We start from the raw sequence: 18,814 nt of genomic DNA on the forward strand, positions 1-18,814 counted from the left end.
ATTAACGCTAAACTTCAACTTTACAGCATCGATTTGCCTTCTTTCATCCATCAGTGTCTGTGCTGCTGCTTCCACCACTTGGCTCTGGATCCATCACCATCCGCATATTTTTACTGAAGAATTTCCATGGGATATATTCTATGGGCATCCACATGATGTTTTGAAAATTGAAGTTTACGAGGTCAGCAGACAATAATCGTACTTACCATGATTAAATACAAATATTCTCGCGAATTTACATTTGAGAGAAGAAAGGAATCAGGTTCTGGCACATTCGATGATGCTAGATCTTATGAAACGTTGGCTGAACTAGCATTTAATCTTCATCGATGGAAACAACCCCACATCTCAATTAAAACGCGAATTGCTCCTTGGCATAATTTGAAATAATTCGAGGCCGATAATACAAAGGGCTTTGGAAACGATTGGGGTACAGGGAAAACAGCTAAAACCTAGAGCGAATTGTTAATCAGTTCATTCTGGGCCCCCTCCCATGGAATAATCAAGTGAAGAATGGATGTTGATACTTAATGGAGATGAAATTTGGATACATCGTTCAACGAATAAGGTTTGCAAGAAATAATCGTCGATCCCATGAACTGGAAAAAGGCCATGGTGAAATATGAAGTGACTCGGAGAGAGTATCCCCTAAGGACTCCAGGTCAGTGAGGCAAAATCTCGGTAATAGGGTCACAACTGGCCAACCAGTTATCCGTTGAGCGAATCGTCCATCATTCATGGTTCCCCAAAGGGGCTCCTCTCCCCCAAAAGAGACCGAATATCCTTTGGACTTAAAATGACTAATCTTAGACTCCTTCCCAAGTTTCTCCAATCCAACCCAAAAATTCAATTTTTCCCAGCTTTTTCCTAATTCGTTGCAGTCCATTTTATTTTATGATTATCTGTATTTTTCTTGATAGGTCATGGATCTTCTTCTCCGTCCTAAGCTTTTTCGTTTTGCTGTAATTTTGTCATTCTACTCTGGGTCTATGACCTCTTTGTCCCCCCTAAGCTCTTTTTGTTCTCCTCATTTTGTAATTCTCCTAATTTTTATTTTTTGCCACTGCAGGCTGAATCTAAGAATTTTGTCGCTCTTTTGCATTTCTTTTCCACTTTTCTGGACTTTTTCAATCATGTAAAATAAATCGTCATTAAATCTGAATTGGATTCAAGTGTCCATCATCTTTGACTGCCTTTATTTATTGTAGCTTCGTTTGATATTTTTATTCCCCCTTTTATTTTCATTTGTCGTAGTAGGAATTCACTCGTTGCTAAATGAAACTTGAATTCTTAAATTGTATCTTTGCATTGAATCTTTTTTTCTCACAGTTTGTGTTTTTTACTTTTACCGCAGTAACAAATAATACACCATCAAATGGGAATCGAAATCCGACATTTGGTTTTTCATATTGCACCATATTTATCGACCTTTACGAGGAGAAGTGCGTACAATAAATTTCTTCTCATTTGTTTCTGGAACAATGAGTGTTTCATTTTGGTATATACTTGTTGAGGTCTTGTATTCGTTAAATTTTCTAAAAACTTTCCCGGAAATCAATTTCGAGTGTCTTATTTTCATTCAGAGCTCATGGAGGTATATTTTGTTAAGTGTCGTTTATAGTGATTTTATTTTAAGCTTGATTCTGAGCTGTTGAGCCTTTGTAGAATCTGGAAGATCGATAAAAAAATGAAAATTAGGATTTTAAAATCATTCTAGACTCACACTGGTTTAAAATTGAAAATAGAACGACTGGTGAGAACAATCTTTTCTTAAATAGACCTTCACACCGCTTTGCAATTCAGATTTTAAGATGAATCATAATTTGTTTTTCTAAAAAAAATTAGCATAATATTAATTTTAGCATAATATTAGATTCTCAGGATGATTAGATTTCCATGATGTGACAACTTTTCTTGTGAAAAGAAATTATTTCAATAGCATTAATTTCACAAAAATCTATTATTTGTTCAAATTTTTCAAGTACATCTTACTGTAGTTTTAAAGCAATTCAAGATTCTTTTCAAAAATAAAGGTCACAATAGTAATGTGTAAACTAGTCTATCCCGGATTGCTTCCGAGCATTACAGTAGATTTAAATTGAATCCTAATTTTTTTTCTTCTACAATATTAAATTATGCCGTTTGTGTTTCAATAATAAGACTTGTATTTTTCAGACATTCTTCTACAATCAAACAGTTCGTGGTAACGAACTGTAGTAAGGAGCGACCCGGCTCAATAGTTGATACCAATAGTTACATCAAAAGAATCGCATTTTAATACTGATTTTAAATATACAAGTTTCATCAAGATCAGTTACACCCATCAAAAGTTACGAGCCTGAGAAAATTTATTTTATACAATCTTAACAAAAATCACACCATCAGATTCAGCGTATCAGAGAAACTTATTGTAGAAGTTTCAAGCTCTTATCTTCAAAAATGTGGAATTTCGCATTTTTTGCCAGAAGACAAATCACGGATGCGTGTTTATTTTTTTGTTGTTTTTTTTTCCTAGGGGTGATCGTATTTTTCAGACATTCTTCTACAATCAAACAGTTCGTGGTAACGAACTGTAGTAAGGAGCGACCCAGCTCAATAGTTGATACCAATAGTTACATCAAAAGAATCGCATTTTAATACTGATTTTAAATATACAAGTTTCATCAAGATCAGTTACACCCATCAAAAGTTACGAGCCTGAGAAAATTTATTTTATACAATCTTAACAAAAATCACACCATCAGATTCAGCGTATCAGAGAAACTTATTGTAGAAGTTTCAAGCTCCTATCTACAAAAATGTGGAATTTCGCATTTTTTGCCAGAAGACAAATCACGGATGCGTGTTTATTTGTTTGTTGTTGTTTTTTCCTAGGGGTGATCGTAGCGATGTATCGGCGAGGGTTGAATCCCCCTCATGTACGCAATAAAAACATACGAATATAGAAGGTCGTTACGTAAGTTAATTCGTAAGTTACGTATATTTTTACCAATGAAAACGTTTGTAAAAAATTAAAAGTTCTAGTTCCTTTTTAAAGTAATCAAAAACTTAAAGGGCAACTAGGCCTCTTCCCTCGCTCCTTTTTTCTCAAAATCTTCCGATTAATTGCAATTAATGAATATGAAAATTTTGTTTTAATTATTTATGTGCGGAGAGCCAAGATCAAAACATACATTAATTCAAAAACGCCCAAAAATTAAATAAAATAAAACAAGTTTTTTAAAATGAAAGTAAGGAGCAACATTAAAACTTAAAACGAACAGAAATTACTCCGTATATGAAAGGGGCTTTTCCTCCTCAACGCCTCGCTCTTTACGCTAAAGTTTAACTCTTTCTCTTAACTCTATTTTTAAAACAGTAAGAAACTGTTTTTAGCGTAAAGAGCGAGGCATTGATGAGGAAAAGCCCCTTTCATATACGGAGTAATTTCTGTTCGTTTTAAGTTTTAATGTTGCTCCTTACTTTCATTTAAAAAACTTGTTTTTTTATTTAATATGTTAAGAAAATTAGGCCGTCTGTTTTTCAATAATAAGACTTTTATTTTTCAGAAAAAAATACTAAACTTTTAGGAAATTCAATATAATTAAAATATGATATTGGTAGAAATTTCAAAAGCAAATATATCTCAGTTTTACAATGAATCTTATTGAAAACCTCTACTGAAAGTTTTAATGACTGTTATTGGAAGTTTTATTGAGAGTCTATTTAAAGTTTTGTTGTTGTTGGTGTAATTGAATGGAGCTTCCAGAATTCCTTCTCTATGCTCCAGGATCGTTTTTCTGTTTTATCATCAACCTAGAAAAGCCCCCCAAAAAAATTCATAATCATGTTTCGTCCTACTGATTAATCTACTACACACAAACTAACAAATAGTCTAACACCCTGTCAAAAATCACAAAATATCAACTATTCCAATTATAAATACAATGTTTAAAATAGTCGAAAATTCGGAAAGTGTACAAAACCAAAAATATTACAACTAACAAAATCATTGCACTTCCTATTTAAAGTTTTATTAGAGACTCCTTTTCATTTTCTTTATCTTTACGGCTGAAAACCCACAAATCTAGTTACATCACTGGAAAGTAGTGGCAACGGTGGTTCACTGAAGAAAGCTATGAAACAATCCAAAGATTGACTTTCTCCAGTGGCTCAAACTGACTTTCATTTACCCACCTGCGTAATAGTCTGTTTGTAATTATATACCTCTGAGTACTCGCAAGTAACACTCACAGCCCCAACATAGAGTATGGGTAAAATTCTAGTTTAGTGACTTCTTGCTATCTCAGAAAGGGTTTAGGTTAGGAAAATGAAACTTTCAGGGATGAATCTACAGACTAAAGTATGTCCTGGGAAGGTATTTTGAAACAACTACCTCTACTCCTCTCTCTAGAGGGCCCTGACCTTTGATGACCTTTAAAAATATGTGTGTTATAAAAGTGAAACCTTGAAAAATAAATCTTCTGCTTAGTTGAACTAGGCTACAACAAAAATGTTTTCAGCTTCATAACTTTGCTCAATTTCATTTTATAAGGTTTGAAAGATGTGCAAATACACTTTCTAAATTTTGAAAAAAACATTGATGTGGCTCAAAATTCTTCTCAAGTAACAGGAATTGCAATTTAGAACTAAAGGCAGAGAAAAGGCAGCTGGTTACTGAAATTAAAGGTAAAATATTGTTTTGTCAAAATTTCAATAGGTATAATGCTGCCATGTAGGTGAATTTCAGGGCCCTCTAGAGGGAGAAGGAGTGGATGCAGGTACTTCCTGGGACATACTTTGGCTTTTAGACCTGTCCCTGAAAGTTTCATTTTCCTAACCTAGCCCCTTTCCAAGATAGCCAAAAGTCAATCAATTGGGATTTTACAAAAAAGAGTTTGTTAGTATTGAAGGTTTGCCATTAGGCTATTCTTTGTATTTATTTCTCACTAATGGTTGGTTTATAGTAAAAGACAAAGTCAACTTAAAAAAAAACCCATTTAAGTCAGGAAAATTTCATACATAGGCTAATCTAGGCCTATATGTGCCCATTTTTATAGAGAGAGGGCTTAAATACAATTGTAATGGTAGAAATTATTTTATTTTGAAAGAGCATTGAATTGAAAATCTAATGATATAGTTCTTCATTTTTTTATCATATCTGATTCCTGGGTAAAATTCTCACTGATGGCTTTTCATTGTTTTAGAAAATACCTGTGTTAGGAGAATAAAACTTGAAAAAATAGCCTAAATCCAGAGCCAAAACTGTTACCGGGGATGATGTTATCAAGCTCTCATCTTAATTTCTGTATTTCATAGAAGACTTGAGGCTTTGAAAACACAATTCCAATGATGTGATTTTTAAGGCAAATAGAGTTTTTTTTTTTTTTAATTTATAATAAATTTTTTTCAAATTCTTTAAAGATCTAGAAATCATGCTTTAACAAATGTGAGACTCATTAGGCTACTCCCAAGATATGTTAAATATATTTGTGGAGGTTTCATTTTAATATCACAAAGCTCATGTGTGTTCATCAAAGGTCAGCATCCTTTTGAAAAATTGTCAGAATTTTTATTCGCCTATCTAAAAGACTTTTTAAGGCAAATAGAGGTTTTTTTTTTAATTTGTAATAAACTTTTTTCAAATTCTTTAAAGATCTAGAAATCATGCTTTAACAAATATGAGACTCATTAGGCTACTCCCAAGATATGTTAAATATATTTGTGGAAGTTTCATTTTAATATCACAAAGCTCATGTGTGTTCATCAAAGGTCAGCATCCTTTTGAAAAATTGTCAGAATTTTTATTCACATATCTCAAAGACTTTCCATGATAGCAAAAGCCCCTCATCTAGAACTTTACCAACTCAATTTCTAACCTATAGTAAACACTAACCCAAAATTCATGCAAAAACCTACGGATTAACAGAAAAGCTTTTGGGTAATCTTGTTAGAGCATTCCATTTGTGGTAATCATATCTCAAAGATGGAATGTCTCTTGCCTCTCCTTATTTATAACATCATTAAAGTTTTGAAAGATATGCAAAGACATGCCATCAAAATGATATCTGGCATGAAAGAACTTTCCTACTCTGCAAGACTAGCAAAGTTGAAACTCCCAATGCTTGTATATCAAGGAGGCCGACTTGTGCCTCTTTAAAGAGGCGAACCATGACAATGTTAAGTGATCTTTGGTTCCAGTGGTTGCAGAGGGATGGGGAGGGCTGCATTTCGTAGCCCAAGCTCCAACTAAGAAACCTGCCAAACTTCATCCCCCTCTGACTTTTCCCTCATGGGGAAAATCTGGCCAAAAGTTTCAACCACCCAACCCCCCCCCTTAACATTGTCTGATTGGCTGAAATTCACAAGTTAAGGTCCCCTAGGGCCCAGGAGCTTATCCGCAAAATTTCAGTTTGATCTGATAACTCCTTCCCTGTTTTCCAGAAACCATGCATAGCCACTTAATGTTCATTTTCTCTTTTTTTTCGCCATGCCTACAGGTCACAGCCGACATCGGATCTGGGTGTACAAAGACTCATTTGATGCGGAATTCTCTGAGTAATTTTCCTGGAAAGTTTTGTCGAAAATCTTAACCCCCCAATTTTCTAGCTTAGAAAAACCCATTTCCCCATAAGAGCCCATGTTAATTTTTGAAATTCTTAAAAGTTATATTTATACACATGCAGGTATTTCGACTTCAAACATGCCTGGTTAGCTCAGTCGGTAGAGCGTGGGACTTTTAATCCTAAGGTCAAGGGTTCAAGTCCCTTATTGGGCATTTTTTTTCACAAAATATGAAAAAAACTTTGTTTTCTTAAAGAGTTAAAGAGGCTGCATCCCAAAGTCGAACCTTAAAACGTACAGGAATTAGGAGAGGCAGTCCTAATTCCTGTACAAGGAGTACAGGAATTATTCAATTACATCCACCATGGATTGTAGAAAAACGTACAGAAATAATATGAAAAAAACTTGGTTTTCTTTAAAGAGTTAAAGAGGCTGCATCCCAAAGTCGAACCTTAAAACGTACAGGAATTAGGAGAGGCAGTTGGGGGGGCTGCCGCCCCCCAAACCCCCCGCTTTTAAAGACTCTTTTGTACAGGTTTTTTGTTTTGTTAATTAAAAGAGGGCCTTTCCGAAGCCAAGAGCGGGGGGTTAGGGGGGGGGCAGCCCCCCACAACAAAAACCTGTACAAAAGAGTCTTTAAAAGCAGGGGGTTTGAGGGGCGGCAGCCCCCCAACTGCCTCTCCTAATTCCTGTACGTTTTAAGGTTCGACTTTGGGATGCAGCCTCTTTAACTCTTTAAGAAAATGAAGTTTTTTTCATATTATTTAGTATTGGAGGTGATGCTGTTCTATCCTATAAGTTGATGATGGGTAATGTTCCCCCAGCATTATTTCCTACTGTTTGTCAAAATTCAAGAACTAGAGGTCATAAACTAAAACTTGTTAAGCAGTCTGCCCTATCCAAAGTCTACACTCATTTCTTGTCATAAAGAATCATCAACAGTTGGAATAAACTCTCTAAAGAAACAGTTTCTGCTCAATCTGTGGACATCTTCAAACAAAGAAAACAAAAACATTGCCATTTCTCACCCAAGAGGTAAGAGATGGCATTGAGAGTAAGAATAAGGCTTGAAGGAAATACAAGAAATCAAAACAGGAGTCTGCTTTGTCTGCTCAAAACATAGGGCAGACAAAGCAACAGTCTGCCCTATCCAAAGTCTACTCTCATTTCTTGTCATAAAGAATCATCAACAGTTGGAATAAACTCCCTAAGAAACAGTTTCTGCTCAATCTGTGGACATCTTCAAACAAAGAAAACAAAAACATTACCATTTCTCACCCAAGAGGTAAGAGATGGCATTGAGAGTAAGAATAAGGCTTGAAGGAAATACAAGAAATCAAAACAGGAGAGTCTCTTGCTAATTTCAAGAAATGCTGTAACAAGCTGAGAAATCTCACATGTTAAGTCATAAGTGATTATGATGTAAATATAGCCCTTAGTGCAAAAACTAACCCCAAAAAGTTTTGGAAGTATGTTTTCAGCTCTGATCCTAATAGACATAGAATATACTAACTTATACATCCTGATGCTACTGTGCTTGATTATCCTTCAGATATTGCAAATTGTTTAAATGCCATATTTGCCACTAATATCTCTCATTCAGTTCCAGTATCTCCTTCTCCTTCTTTCCCGGAAAGGAACCATGTCCACAGAATGCCATCTGCTATGATTGATGTGGACAATGTTCTCAAGCACCTGAACGAGTTGGATCTGAACAAGGCCAGGGCCCCAATGGTATTCATCCATGTTTGCTGAAAGAAGCTGCAGCTCTTGTTGCCATACCACTGGCTGATATTTTTAAAATGTCTATAAGGATGATGGTGGTACCAGCTGATTTGAAATTGGCCAATGTAGTTTCAATTTTCAAGAAGGGAGATAAAAATAACCCTGAAAATTACTGGTCTATTAGTCTAACATCAGTCATTTCTAAACTGCTCAAAAGTATTTTCAATGATGCTATTATTAATTACCTTGAAAAAATGGCTTACTGTTGAAGTCTCAACATGGTTTCAGAAGGAATCAGTCCATTGAGGTAGACCTGATCCAGTCTTATGATATAGTCACTAAACTAATTGAGGAAGATCAAGCAGTTGAAGTCCTGTTACTTGACCAAGCCAAGGCCTTTGATAAAGTTGTCCACAAATATCTTTTACACAAGCTCTATGCATATGGAGCTCATGCTGACACTGTGGAGCGGATGAGACTGTTTCTGATTGGCTGAATCCAGAAAGTCGTGGTCTACTCTGATGATGGAGACCCTGTATTTTCAGAGCCTGCACCAGTTATAAGTAGGGTTCCCCAGGGAAGAATCCTTGACCCCACCCTCTTCTCTATATACATTAATGATTGTGAGGATGTTCTACAAAACCACTTCACTCTCTACACCGATGACAGCAAACTAATTGGAATTGCTGATGGAACTCTGCAAAATGACTTGAATGGTCTCTCCTTATGAGCTTCCACTTAAATGATGGAGTTCAACCCATCAAAATGCAAAGTCCTGCACATGGGTCCCCACGACAATCATATTTCATACTCTATGCTGGATAAATCTGGCACATGTATCCCAGTTGAGCCTGTTGAGAGTGAACAAGACTTAGAGGTGATTTTGACTGGAATTTTAAGTTCCATGAGCACACTTTGCAACAAGTTGCTAAGGCCAACTGAGCCCTGGGACTAATTAAACAAACCATATCATTGCACCACCCTCTGATAATAAGAAAATCATATAATGCACTTGCAAGGCCACATTTGGAGTTTGGCTGCCCTGTTACAAATCTTCAATACAAGGGAGATGTGACAGCCCTACAGAGCATACAGAGAAGAGTAACTAAGCTTTGTGCCCCACACCAACACTTTCCCTGCCCTAAACATCTGCATTTCCTGAAGATACCCACATTGGTTTACTGGCAGCACAGAGGAGATGTCATTTTTGTCAAGAAAATGCACCAAAATAACATGGCTAGCTCGTTTTTTACTCCACTTTTTTACACGGCCACTCAATGAAGCTGCAACAGGAGCCCTCAAGACGTAGAGAGAGGACAAACATTTTCTCAGTATGTTCTGTCCCAACTTGGGACAGTCTTTCTACTGAGACTGTCTCTGGTGAATTGATTAATTCTTTCAAAAATACAGTCAATCTGGATTGGAGTAATGTAGAATGGAAGTACCAGTGGGATGCCACACCCCATCAAACCCACTAATTGTTTCACCTAATCAATTCAACTGCAAGATGTTCTAGAGGAGGAAGCAGTCTACCTTATTTTGCTGTAAATTTGATTTAAGGTAAAGGTTGGATGCTCAGAGAGTGCATATTCAACTGGGAAGCTACTGACCATACAACTGCACCTGGTCACTAAATAACATAAGAAAAAACTTCAATCATTAACTCTAGAGCAAGTATAGAAAAAGTTTCAAAGCTGACAGTAGCAGATTTCAACAGAATTCTGAAAGCTGCTGACACTTTAGCAGCACAATTTGTGTTTTGACAGCTTTTCCTTGAACAAAAAGCATTTCTATATGTAAAAATGGTATTTTCAGACAAAAACTGCCAAGTAGCATTGCTACTATGCTACTCTACTTTTTGCATGGTGGCTCTGGAGCTTCAATTACCTTAATCTACACTTCAGAGCAAAATTAAGGTCCATACTAAATCTTTTGTGCTCCATGTTGAAGACGATGAATTTTCTTCACTCTGTTAGGCCTCAGTAACATGTTGTAAGAGAGGTCTGCTGGAGAGATGCAGTTGAAGCCCACTTGTCTTTGGTTTAATGTGGCTCTTTACTTTCCTTTGATATTTTCTTCTAAATGTTTGATTTTAATGGGTATTTTTTTTCTGCTGGCTAGTAAAGAAAGATTTGTAATTTGTTTCTCATTTCAAACAAAAGATCTTAGCTTGCCATTTATCTTTTAGACAAAATTCTGTAGCAAGTTCTCATAATAGCTATGCTATAGAACTTTTAGTGGACATTTAGGGGGAGTACCAGACTGTTCAAATAAATTACCTTAAAGTATCTTAGATTGCATTCCCCAGCAAAATAGGGAAAAAATCATAATTTGCACTTTACTGAAAAAATAAAGATGAATGTGCATTGTCAGTTTAATGTACACCTTCTTATATTTATTCCTTAAAATATTAATTATTTTCTTTCCTTTGAGAGCAACACGTTGTTTTTTTTTTTTTTTTCCTAGCACCTTGATCTCAGCTTATTCCTAGAAAGTGGTAAGGATCTAACCTCTGTGGTTTTTACAGAACGTGTGGACCTTAAGCTGGATTGATGGATATGACTTGTATTTGGAAAGCTTTGTAGAACTCTTGCCTGGGGCCAAAAAGAATGGTTTTTGCTTGTCCTTGAGCCAGAGCCTATAGTTTATGGAGTAAAGTAGAGTTTTTTAGCCTATGTCAGAGAGAACTATCTGAAGTTATGCAGACAAGCTATCGTTTCATCAACTAATTTCTTTGCTTTCTAGTGGAAAGCTCTGTTCTAGCAGGCAGGCACCAGTTTCAAATTGAAGATGGACTAAATTCTATAAGTGTTAAATATATGTGGCAGTTACCCGACCCCACAGCCAATATATCTTTTTTGAGTGATAAATAGAAAAATTTACTGAAATAAAAAAGTGGCATTTTCCCACTGGTCCAAAAATACTGCCATCTATTGTTTCTACCCAATTCTATTTTTAATTTCACCTGAGTTTGTCATTCAGTTTTTTGCACTTGGGATTGCGGTACAGAAATGGTACCAGGTGTGCCTCTTAAACTTTAAAATTTCTCTGATTGCTAAATAAATTAGAGTTTATCCTTTGTTCCTTTCTAAGTGATGACATTAGAAACTTGGCCTACGGCAAAAAAGTCCACTTTTAAGCTAAGAAAGATAGATTTTTTTTATGGCAGTCAGTAGCTCTTGATGAGCTGATCAAAGTATATGTCATCCATTTTTTGGTGGAAAAATTCCTTCGTGAGATATACCAGTTTGAAAGTTTGAAGGGGTTGACAATTTCAGAAGTAAGGTACACACTGAAACCAAAAATAGGCCAATACCAATTGTGAGACATATAGGAGAGTTTTAACCAACAGTCGGCTGTTACCAACTTCAGCGTTTAACCAAAGCAAGAAAACAAAAGTAAAGTGTTGCTCTTGCAACACTTTACTTGGGGAAGCCAAACAAACGTTGCTGCAACACCTCATGTTGCTCATGCAACATAGATCTAATATTTTGTTTATTACAGTTATAAAAGTGAAAACATTGAATTTTTTTTAGTAAAGTGCAAATTATGTTCTGGCCTTGGGAAGCCATAGGGGTTTTGAGCCCTACTCATGTTAATTTCTGCTTGTTTTGAGTTTGACTTGGCTATTTCTTGCAATTTCTGTTCATCTTGGGTTTCATTTAATTATTGATGCTGATTTGTGGTAGTTTTATACTTGGTAGATTATTTGATTATATTTTTGCTCATTTTTGGTTAAATGGAATTCTTTACTTTTCCTTACAAAAACTTATTTTGTGAAAAATTTTTTAATCAATTACTTAAAAAGGTCATCATTTGCTGACAATTTATTAAAAACCTTGGCGCTGCTTGCAACATTCATGTCATCATCGGCTAGTAATCTATGAATAAACTTGTAGTTTACTTTAGCATTCATCTCTGATTTTGTAGACGTTTTTCAAGTTTGGGGGGGGGACACTTTCTATATAGTAAATTATTACAAATCAATTGATGTTTTTAGAATTTGCATTTCCTGGGATGTTGACTGTCTTTTGGCCAAAAACTCCTATTTTATGGCACAATATGGCAGAAACCTCCACTCTGCTGTGGCACAATCTCTTTCATTACTACAAATTGTCATTGCCTGCTGGTTATTTATCAAAAATATTGTTGATCACTACAGCATTTATGCCATTGTCAGCTGACAATGTATGAATTGGTACAGTGCTCATTATAGCATTCATGCCTTACTTTCGAGAAGTTTTTCAAGATGTTTGGGCTCACAATTTTCTTCATAGGATTTTAAACCACGACAGATAAATTGCTTCTATTAGAATTTGTATTTCTCAGTGTTTTGGTCCTCTTGTGGCGAAAATTCATAATCCACGTTACAACATGGCAGAAATCCCCACTTTGCTATGGTGCAATCTCTTTTGTTACTGAATATGGTCATAACCTGCTGACAATTTATCAAAAACTTGTTGATCACTGCAGCTTTCATGTGATCATCAGCTGATAATTTATGAATAAGCACAGAGCTCACTGCAGCATTCCCGTCATACTTAAAAGCTGTTTTCAAGATGAGATTGGTTCAAAACTTATTATTTATGATTTTAGTTTCTTAAAAAAAATAATAAGGTATCAAGTTAGACATATTCCTCTACCTTACCTTTATCTACTGGTTACATTTGCAGACATATGCTTACTTTCTATGAGGTTGGGGATGTCAGCTATTGTTGGGACACGTAAAAGGTTTCAAAACCTGTAGCCCATGGCTACCACACATAATGGTATGTAATATGCACTAAAACGAAGCCAAGTTATACAGTAAATCCTTCCTATAGTTTTTTTTTCATTTAAAATGCCCAAGCTAAAAGTGTCCATGTGAAATAAATTTTGTTTTCACTCTTCCTGCAAGATTACCAGATGACAAGAAGCGTCCCTTTGCTTTTGGCATCACAATGTTATCTTAATTCTGTTGCCATGACCCACGTGACTTTTGTTAATAGTTTAATCCATGTTAATGCTCTCTGTCCTTTTCAGCTAACATTGCACTCTAACTTATGTAAGATGACAGCACTTTTGATACCATTTGAGGAGTGTTTAAGAGACTCGCCATATTTCAGGTAAGCACCCGATTGTTTTAAATATAACTGTATAAATTAAATCTCATTTGATGGGTCTTCTTTCAGGAATAAGTAGCAAACCTGTTGGCCAGCCTTGCTGCAACAGAGACTGATCCTTGTTCGTTGTCTTGTCAGTTTGATATGTTGCAACGTATTTTACATGATTTCGTTTAGATAGTCTGAGTTTATTCCTATCACAGGTCATGTTAATTTAATCATTCAAAGGCAGGTTTGATTAAATGTATCAAACAGTTGTGGCAAAAAATTCAAAGGAAGATTTGCTGCTATTCTAAATTTACTGGGGTGATCATCTGATGTAAGAAAATTTCCCTAAATTATAAAGGCCACAAAGGGTTTGAGGGGATATGACAAAAAAGTAGAAAATCAATATTCTCTGGCTCTACTGCTGCTTTCTGACCCAAAGGATCTTTGCAGTTGGCCACTTTCTTGTCACTTTTTCTTCATCTTAAAGTCACTAAGTTTACTTTTTTAAACAAGTTTGGCCTGCATTTTTGTGGGTTTAGTTGTACCTGATTATTGACTTTGGAACTTATTTCATAAAAAGAAAACGCTTTTTGTGAATTATGCAATTAATGGGTTTTAACTTTGGACTTCTGTATTATGATATAGCCTTAAATTTATCATGAACCTTTGTAATTCCCAAATGTTTGCTTTGTTGAAAATCAAACAAGTATGCACATAATATACTTTAATTTTAGAACTTGTACATTACAATATTAGCCTTGTACTTGTAATCAACAACCTCACAGCTTTAAAGTCCAATCTTAGTGAATTTTTTTTTTTTTATATATTTTATTTGTGTATAATTTTTCTAAACTTGTAGTTGCAGTGTTAGTCTCAGATTCACAATGAAGTGCCTCAGAGATATCTAAACAGCTGTTTTAGTATAAAAAAAGATTGTATAATTTATTTATCACTTATTTAAAATGTTTTGGTTTTGAACTTCCATGTTGAAATATTAGCTAACTGGGCTTTGTTGGACTCTGCCAAGCATGGAAGCAGCCTAAGAAGGAAAATTTACAGGGGTGTATGCTGTTCGTCATTAGAATCATCATCATCAGCTAGAATATATTCAGGGAGACAAGGAATGGTATTTGAAACAAAAAGAATAACTGACCAGTTATAATATATTTATGAAAAATCACAAAAACCTTGGAACATTATAGGAGAGAACTCAGATTGAAGAAGACTGTTACCAAACTCCCTCTGCCACTCTTTTTTGCATCAACTGGGATGTAAATACCGCATATTGTTTTGCTTTTTTTTAAAGGCCAAGGATTACGTTAATAATTTATTAAAGACCCAAAATTTCAAATAAATTTGCCATCCAGTTCAAAGGTGTCATTAGATTTTAAAGGTTTAAAGATAAAAGTAAAACAAGTAAGTAAGTAAGTAAGTAGTAAGTAAGTATGACGGCACTAGACCCTCAAGGTCCAAACCAGCAGTGCTAATCTCTGTTACGTGGCCCTTCAGGTAGGAAGTGCAATGGGGGGCTGGGGGCCTGCCATCCAGTGCTTTCGCACACCCTTCCTGTTTACCTTCCCCATGTTTCTCCGGGTACCCAATCAGAGCTGTGTCGACTCTGGCAGAGCTTGCAGGGCCACGCCACTGAACTCCGTCCCAAACCAAATAACCAACTACGCCAAGGATCGAACCTGTGCCCCTCAGACAATGGGCTCCCAACACAGTGCGTCAATCACCTAGCCAGGACGGCTAAGTGGTTAATAGATTTACAACGAGTGTAAATCTATTAACAATTGGATAACAAAGGCTGCATTGAAATGACATTTTAACCCTCCTGAGATAATCGTCGAAAAATGTTTTCTAGCCTTTTCCCAAAGGAAGGATCAGGAAGGCAGTGCATGTTTAATAACAATATGATCCTCCCTGTTATACATTGCCCTGGTGAACCTCTCCTTAACAACAGCTTAGCAAAGGGTTTTGGTAAGGGTACTGTTTTCCCTTATACTTCTCTTCCTAGTTCCCCTTTCCTTCCTTCCTAGACATGATTTTATTATTTTACTATGTTTTGGTGACTTGATGACTTCATTTAGGGACGCTGCTGAATTAAATCAAAATCAACTAGATGAATTGGAAGGCAAGTTGGAGAAAATGCTGAAGACATGCAATGCCATGATAAATTCCGGAAAGGAGCTAATACAGAACCAAAGGTAATTTGAATAAGCTTCAATATATTAAACTAAACGAATTCACTAAAATTTATGAACAAGATAATATTAGTGGTACAATTTCAGAAGTCAACATCCAAATATGTGCTACATGTCCAAGCGTTTAAGTTTACACTAACCAATTCTGGATGATGTCCCCTATCAGGCTATGAGTATATTAAAGTCAAATCATCTTATTTAATTGTGTCGCCTGTTTATTTCGTCAAATCAGTAAAATTGACCTCTGAACACTTCACCTGAACTTTTTAGACTGCTTCCCTCTTAGGTTCTTAGTGCAGCAATTTTTAATCACCAATGATGATCCATTAAATTAGTTCAGATAAACTGACTGTTTGTCTTTCTCTATTTTTGCAGGAATGTGCAAAACTGTGACTTCACATTTCTGAAAAAAATTATGAAAATAAAAGAATATTGAGCTGATATAACGCTGAAAAAATAGTAATTAAGGATGTTTTTATGTGGTTTGAATTCGCCTAATCTCTTACGATTTCTGCAAATGGAAGCCAATCCTGTGAATGATCTTCTTTCCAGCTTTAGAATGGATATTTCACGAAAACTATGTAGGAAAATTCGACAGGAATCCGCCTTGGTTTTGGTAGTCCTATAGACTAACTTCCTTCCTTCATCTAACCATCATAATTTCGAAATTACCTTTATTTTAGACAAGATAAATGAATATCTGGAGTTTATTTATTAGTCTTTTTATTTTGAATTATAGTGAAATGTATTTTAATTGTTCAAAACTCTATAGTACTAGCTAGGGATATCGCGGCGGTGAGAACATTTACTCACATGATAAATCTGTCTTTTATATATGTATTCTGCTTGATGACTTGACTACTAAAATGGCATTTCTCCCTTTTTTTTGCTAGAGTTATGTGTCAAAGTCTTGGGGACTCATATTGCATACCAAATGCTATTTACCAATACCAATGCCGGTTTTGCTTAATTTCACCAGATTCAGGGAAATGTCACCATAAATTTTATTTGCGTAAATTTTTTCGATATATACGAGGATTACATTGTTTGAGAATTAAGCATTTCTTTTTCGAGAATTTCAATCTTGACTTTCTTTTGAGAAACTTTGTTTTTCTTTTGTAAAATGTTGCTCGGTTTCAATTTCTTGTGAAGTACCCAGCCGTCATCTCTCCATCACCCAGTTTGTCTGATTGTGAAACCATCTTAGGCTTCTCGACTTGGACAAAAAGTTATTATTTTATCCTGGAATAATTTATTCTAGAATTTACAGAAAACATTCAATCCCTAGAACTAAAATATTCTTTCCAACGATTGAACCTTTATTCCCTTGATCAGCTTGAAACTCACAGGGATGTACCCTGGCCCAAGGAAACTTAAAAGCGCATTTTTTTTTAATGCCAAAAGGGCACAAGCGCAACAATAACTTTTCTTATGTCCAATCGTCTGGGAACTGACAGAGCATATACTCTGGGGCAATTTGGATTCAACACACGATAGGTTTTACCAAAAGTCTGTCATTACACTACGGTTTTTTTCTTTCGAATCAGCACTAGTACTTGCTAGCACTTAGATTGGGCAAAAGGGACCTTAAAGCATAAAAAGTTCAGGGTTAAAAGAGTTCAGGTCAATGAATGACCCAAAAACCTTCAAATTGGCTCTGTTTCATAATATATGAACCGAGGCAAGGGATGTCATCGATAGAAAACAACAATATGAACATGAGATTTGTGAGAGTTTGAAACCACTTGGCTCCAGAATGAAGCAAAATGGAACCTCGAACATTTTTAGAACAATCTCTCCCTGGGCTTCCAATTGTAACTTGGTCCGGGCTTCAAATCGATCGTAGCCCAAGTTGCAGAATTTCAGTCCCCTGATGCATGTAAAATTTTGTCGGGTGCCTGACTCAACATAAGAACAAAATCTCCAAGCGACTGACTTGGTTTGCATGTTGCAGCTTGTTTGAAGTAAGAATCATGCAAAGATGTCAATCTGTATGATTGGGAAATAAAAGTTGGCCGGTGGCCCTTCCAACGCCCTATCCCATCACCTGCATTGTAGTAGAAAGGTAGATGCGTGGTAGCTCGTTTGAACTGGAATCATGGAAGGAGTTCAGTCTGTGGGATTAGACGACTAAAATAAGTCCATGGCAACTGCAAAACCACCTCTATCGAATTTCTAAAAGTACGGTTGGCATGTGGCTCATTGTTTAAACCAGAATAATGCTGGAATTTTCCATTCGTATGATTAGAGAAATAAAGTGCCCCTGAAAAACCCTTCTCCTCACATACCACCACCAAATTTAAGCAGGCATATCCTTCCTTGTTACAACCGTAATCAGGCAAGAATTTGAAACCCGTATGACTGTTGATTACAAAGGGGTTTTTGGTCCCTCCGTCACTATTCTTCGAGGCCATTTTATTTTAGCAGAATAGTCGCCATGTTTTTGCCCTCATCAACTTGAAACCTACTGGTGAGTTACCTTGGGCTAGCAGGATATAAGAAAGATGATTTACAAAGGCTTACCTCGTTTTTTCAATCTTTGTAAGAAAATATTCCAATCTGCTTGAAACCCAATGTAGATGAATTTCTGGGCAAAAAAACAGGGGACAGATTTTTGGAAAATATGGCAGGTTTTTGGGGGCGTGGATTCCGCCTACTTTCCTTAGGGAAAGTACCCAGATTCACTTGAAATATTATGGGCATACAGCTACAGTCCTGCAGACTTCCCCAAGAAGTTCTAGACTACCGGCTTTTTTTTGCTTGAGGAGTAACTAGGCGGAGGAGTAACGTCAGGTATTCCCTGAACTTTGAAGCCTACAACGGCTTGCACTGTAAACGTCAAGGATCTAACCTTTCTTTGGGAAAGTATCTTTGAGGGCAGGTATCCACCAATCAAATGTTAAGTGAATCTCTATACTTTTGACTCTCCGGTCATTTCCCAAGCAAGCTACTACAGAGGCTATGATCCCACATGACAAGCTATCAATCCTAGGTAAATCAATAATAATAATAATAATAATAATAAAACAAACAATTTGGACTTTTCTACAACGTTACAGTTTGCCAGTCGTTGGTTCTGGAGCGTCCACGCCTCAAACATCAGTCCAAAGTCAATTACCTATGGGCATAATTACGATTCGATATTCGTAGTTCGGTATCGAAAAAAGTAAATTTTCTACGATGCTTTTATGGTAGAGCGGAAAAGTTGCCTGTATACATAATGAACTTCCGTGCACCACCCTAGGATAATGT

At 36.0% G+C, this 18,814-nt stretch overlaps 1 protein-coding gene across 1 annotated transcript in view; it reads left to right on the forward strand.

Annotated features, from left to right (window-relative positions):
- Window positions 1–4,071: 4,071 nt before the first annotated feature.
- Window positions 4,072–18,814, forward strand: part of LOC136026461 (arf-GAP with coiled-coil, ANK repeat and PH domain-containing protein 2-like) — a gene marked incomplete in the record, with an annotated part of 109,865 nt that continues 95,122 nt past the window's right edge. The window contains 3 exon segments of the mRNA XM_065703059.1: window positions 4,072–4,180; window positions 13,291–13,373; window positions 15,449–15,565. Of these exon segments, the coding sequence (XP_065559131.1) occupies window positions 13,318–13,373; window positions 15,449–15,565 (173 nt within the window).

Source organism: Artemia franciscana, chromosome 4 (genome assembly GCF_032884065.1).
Source record: "Artemia franciscana chromosome 4, ASM3288406v1, whole genome shotgun sequence".
In the NCBI taxonomy this organism is placed as follows: domain Eukaryota; kingdom Metazoa; phylum Arthropoda; class Branchiopoda; order Anostraca; family Artemiidae; genus Artemia; species Artemia franciscana.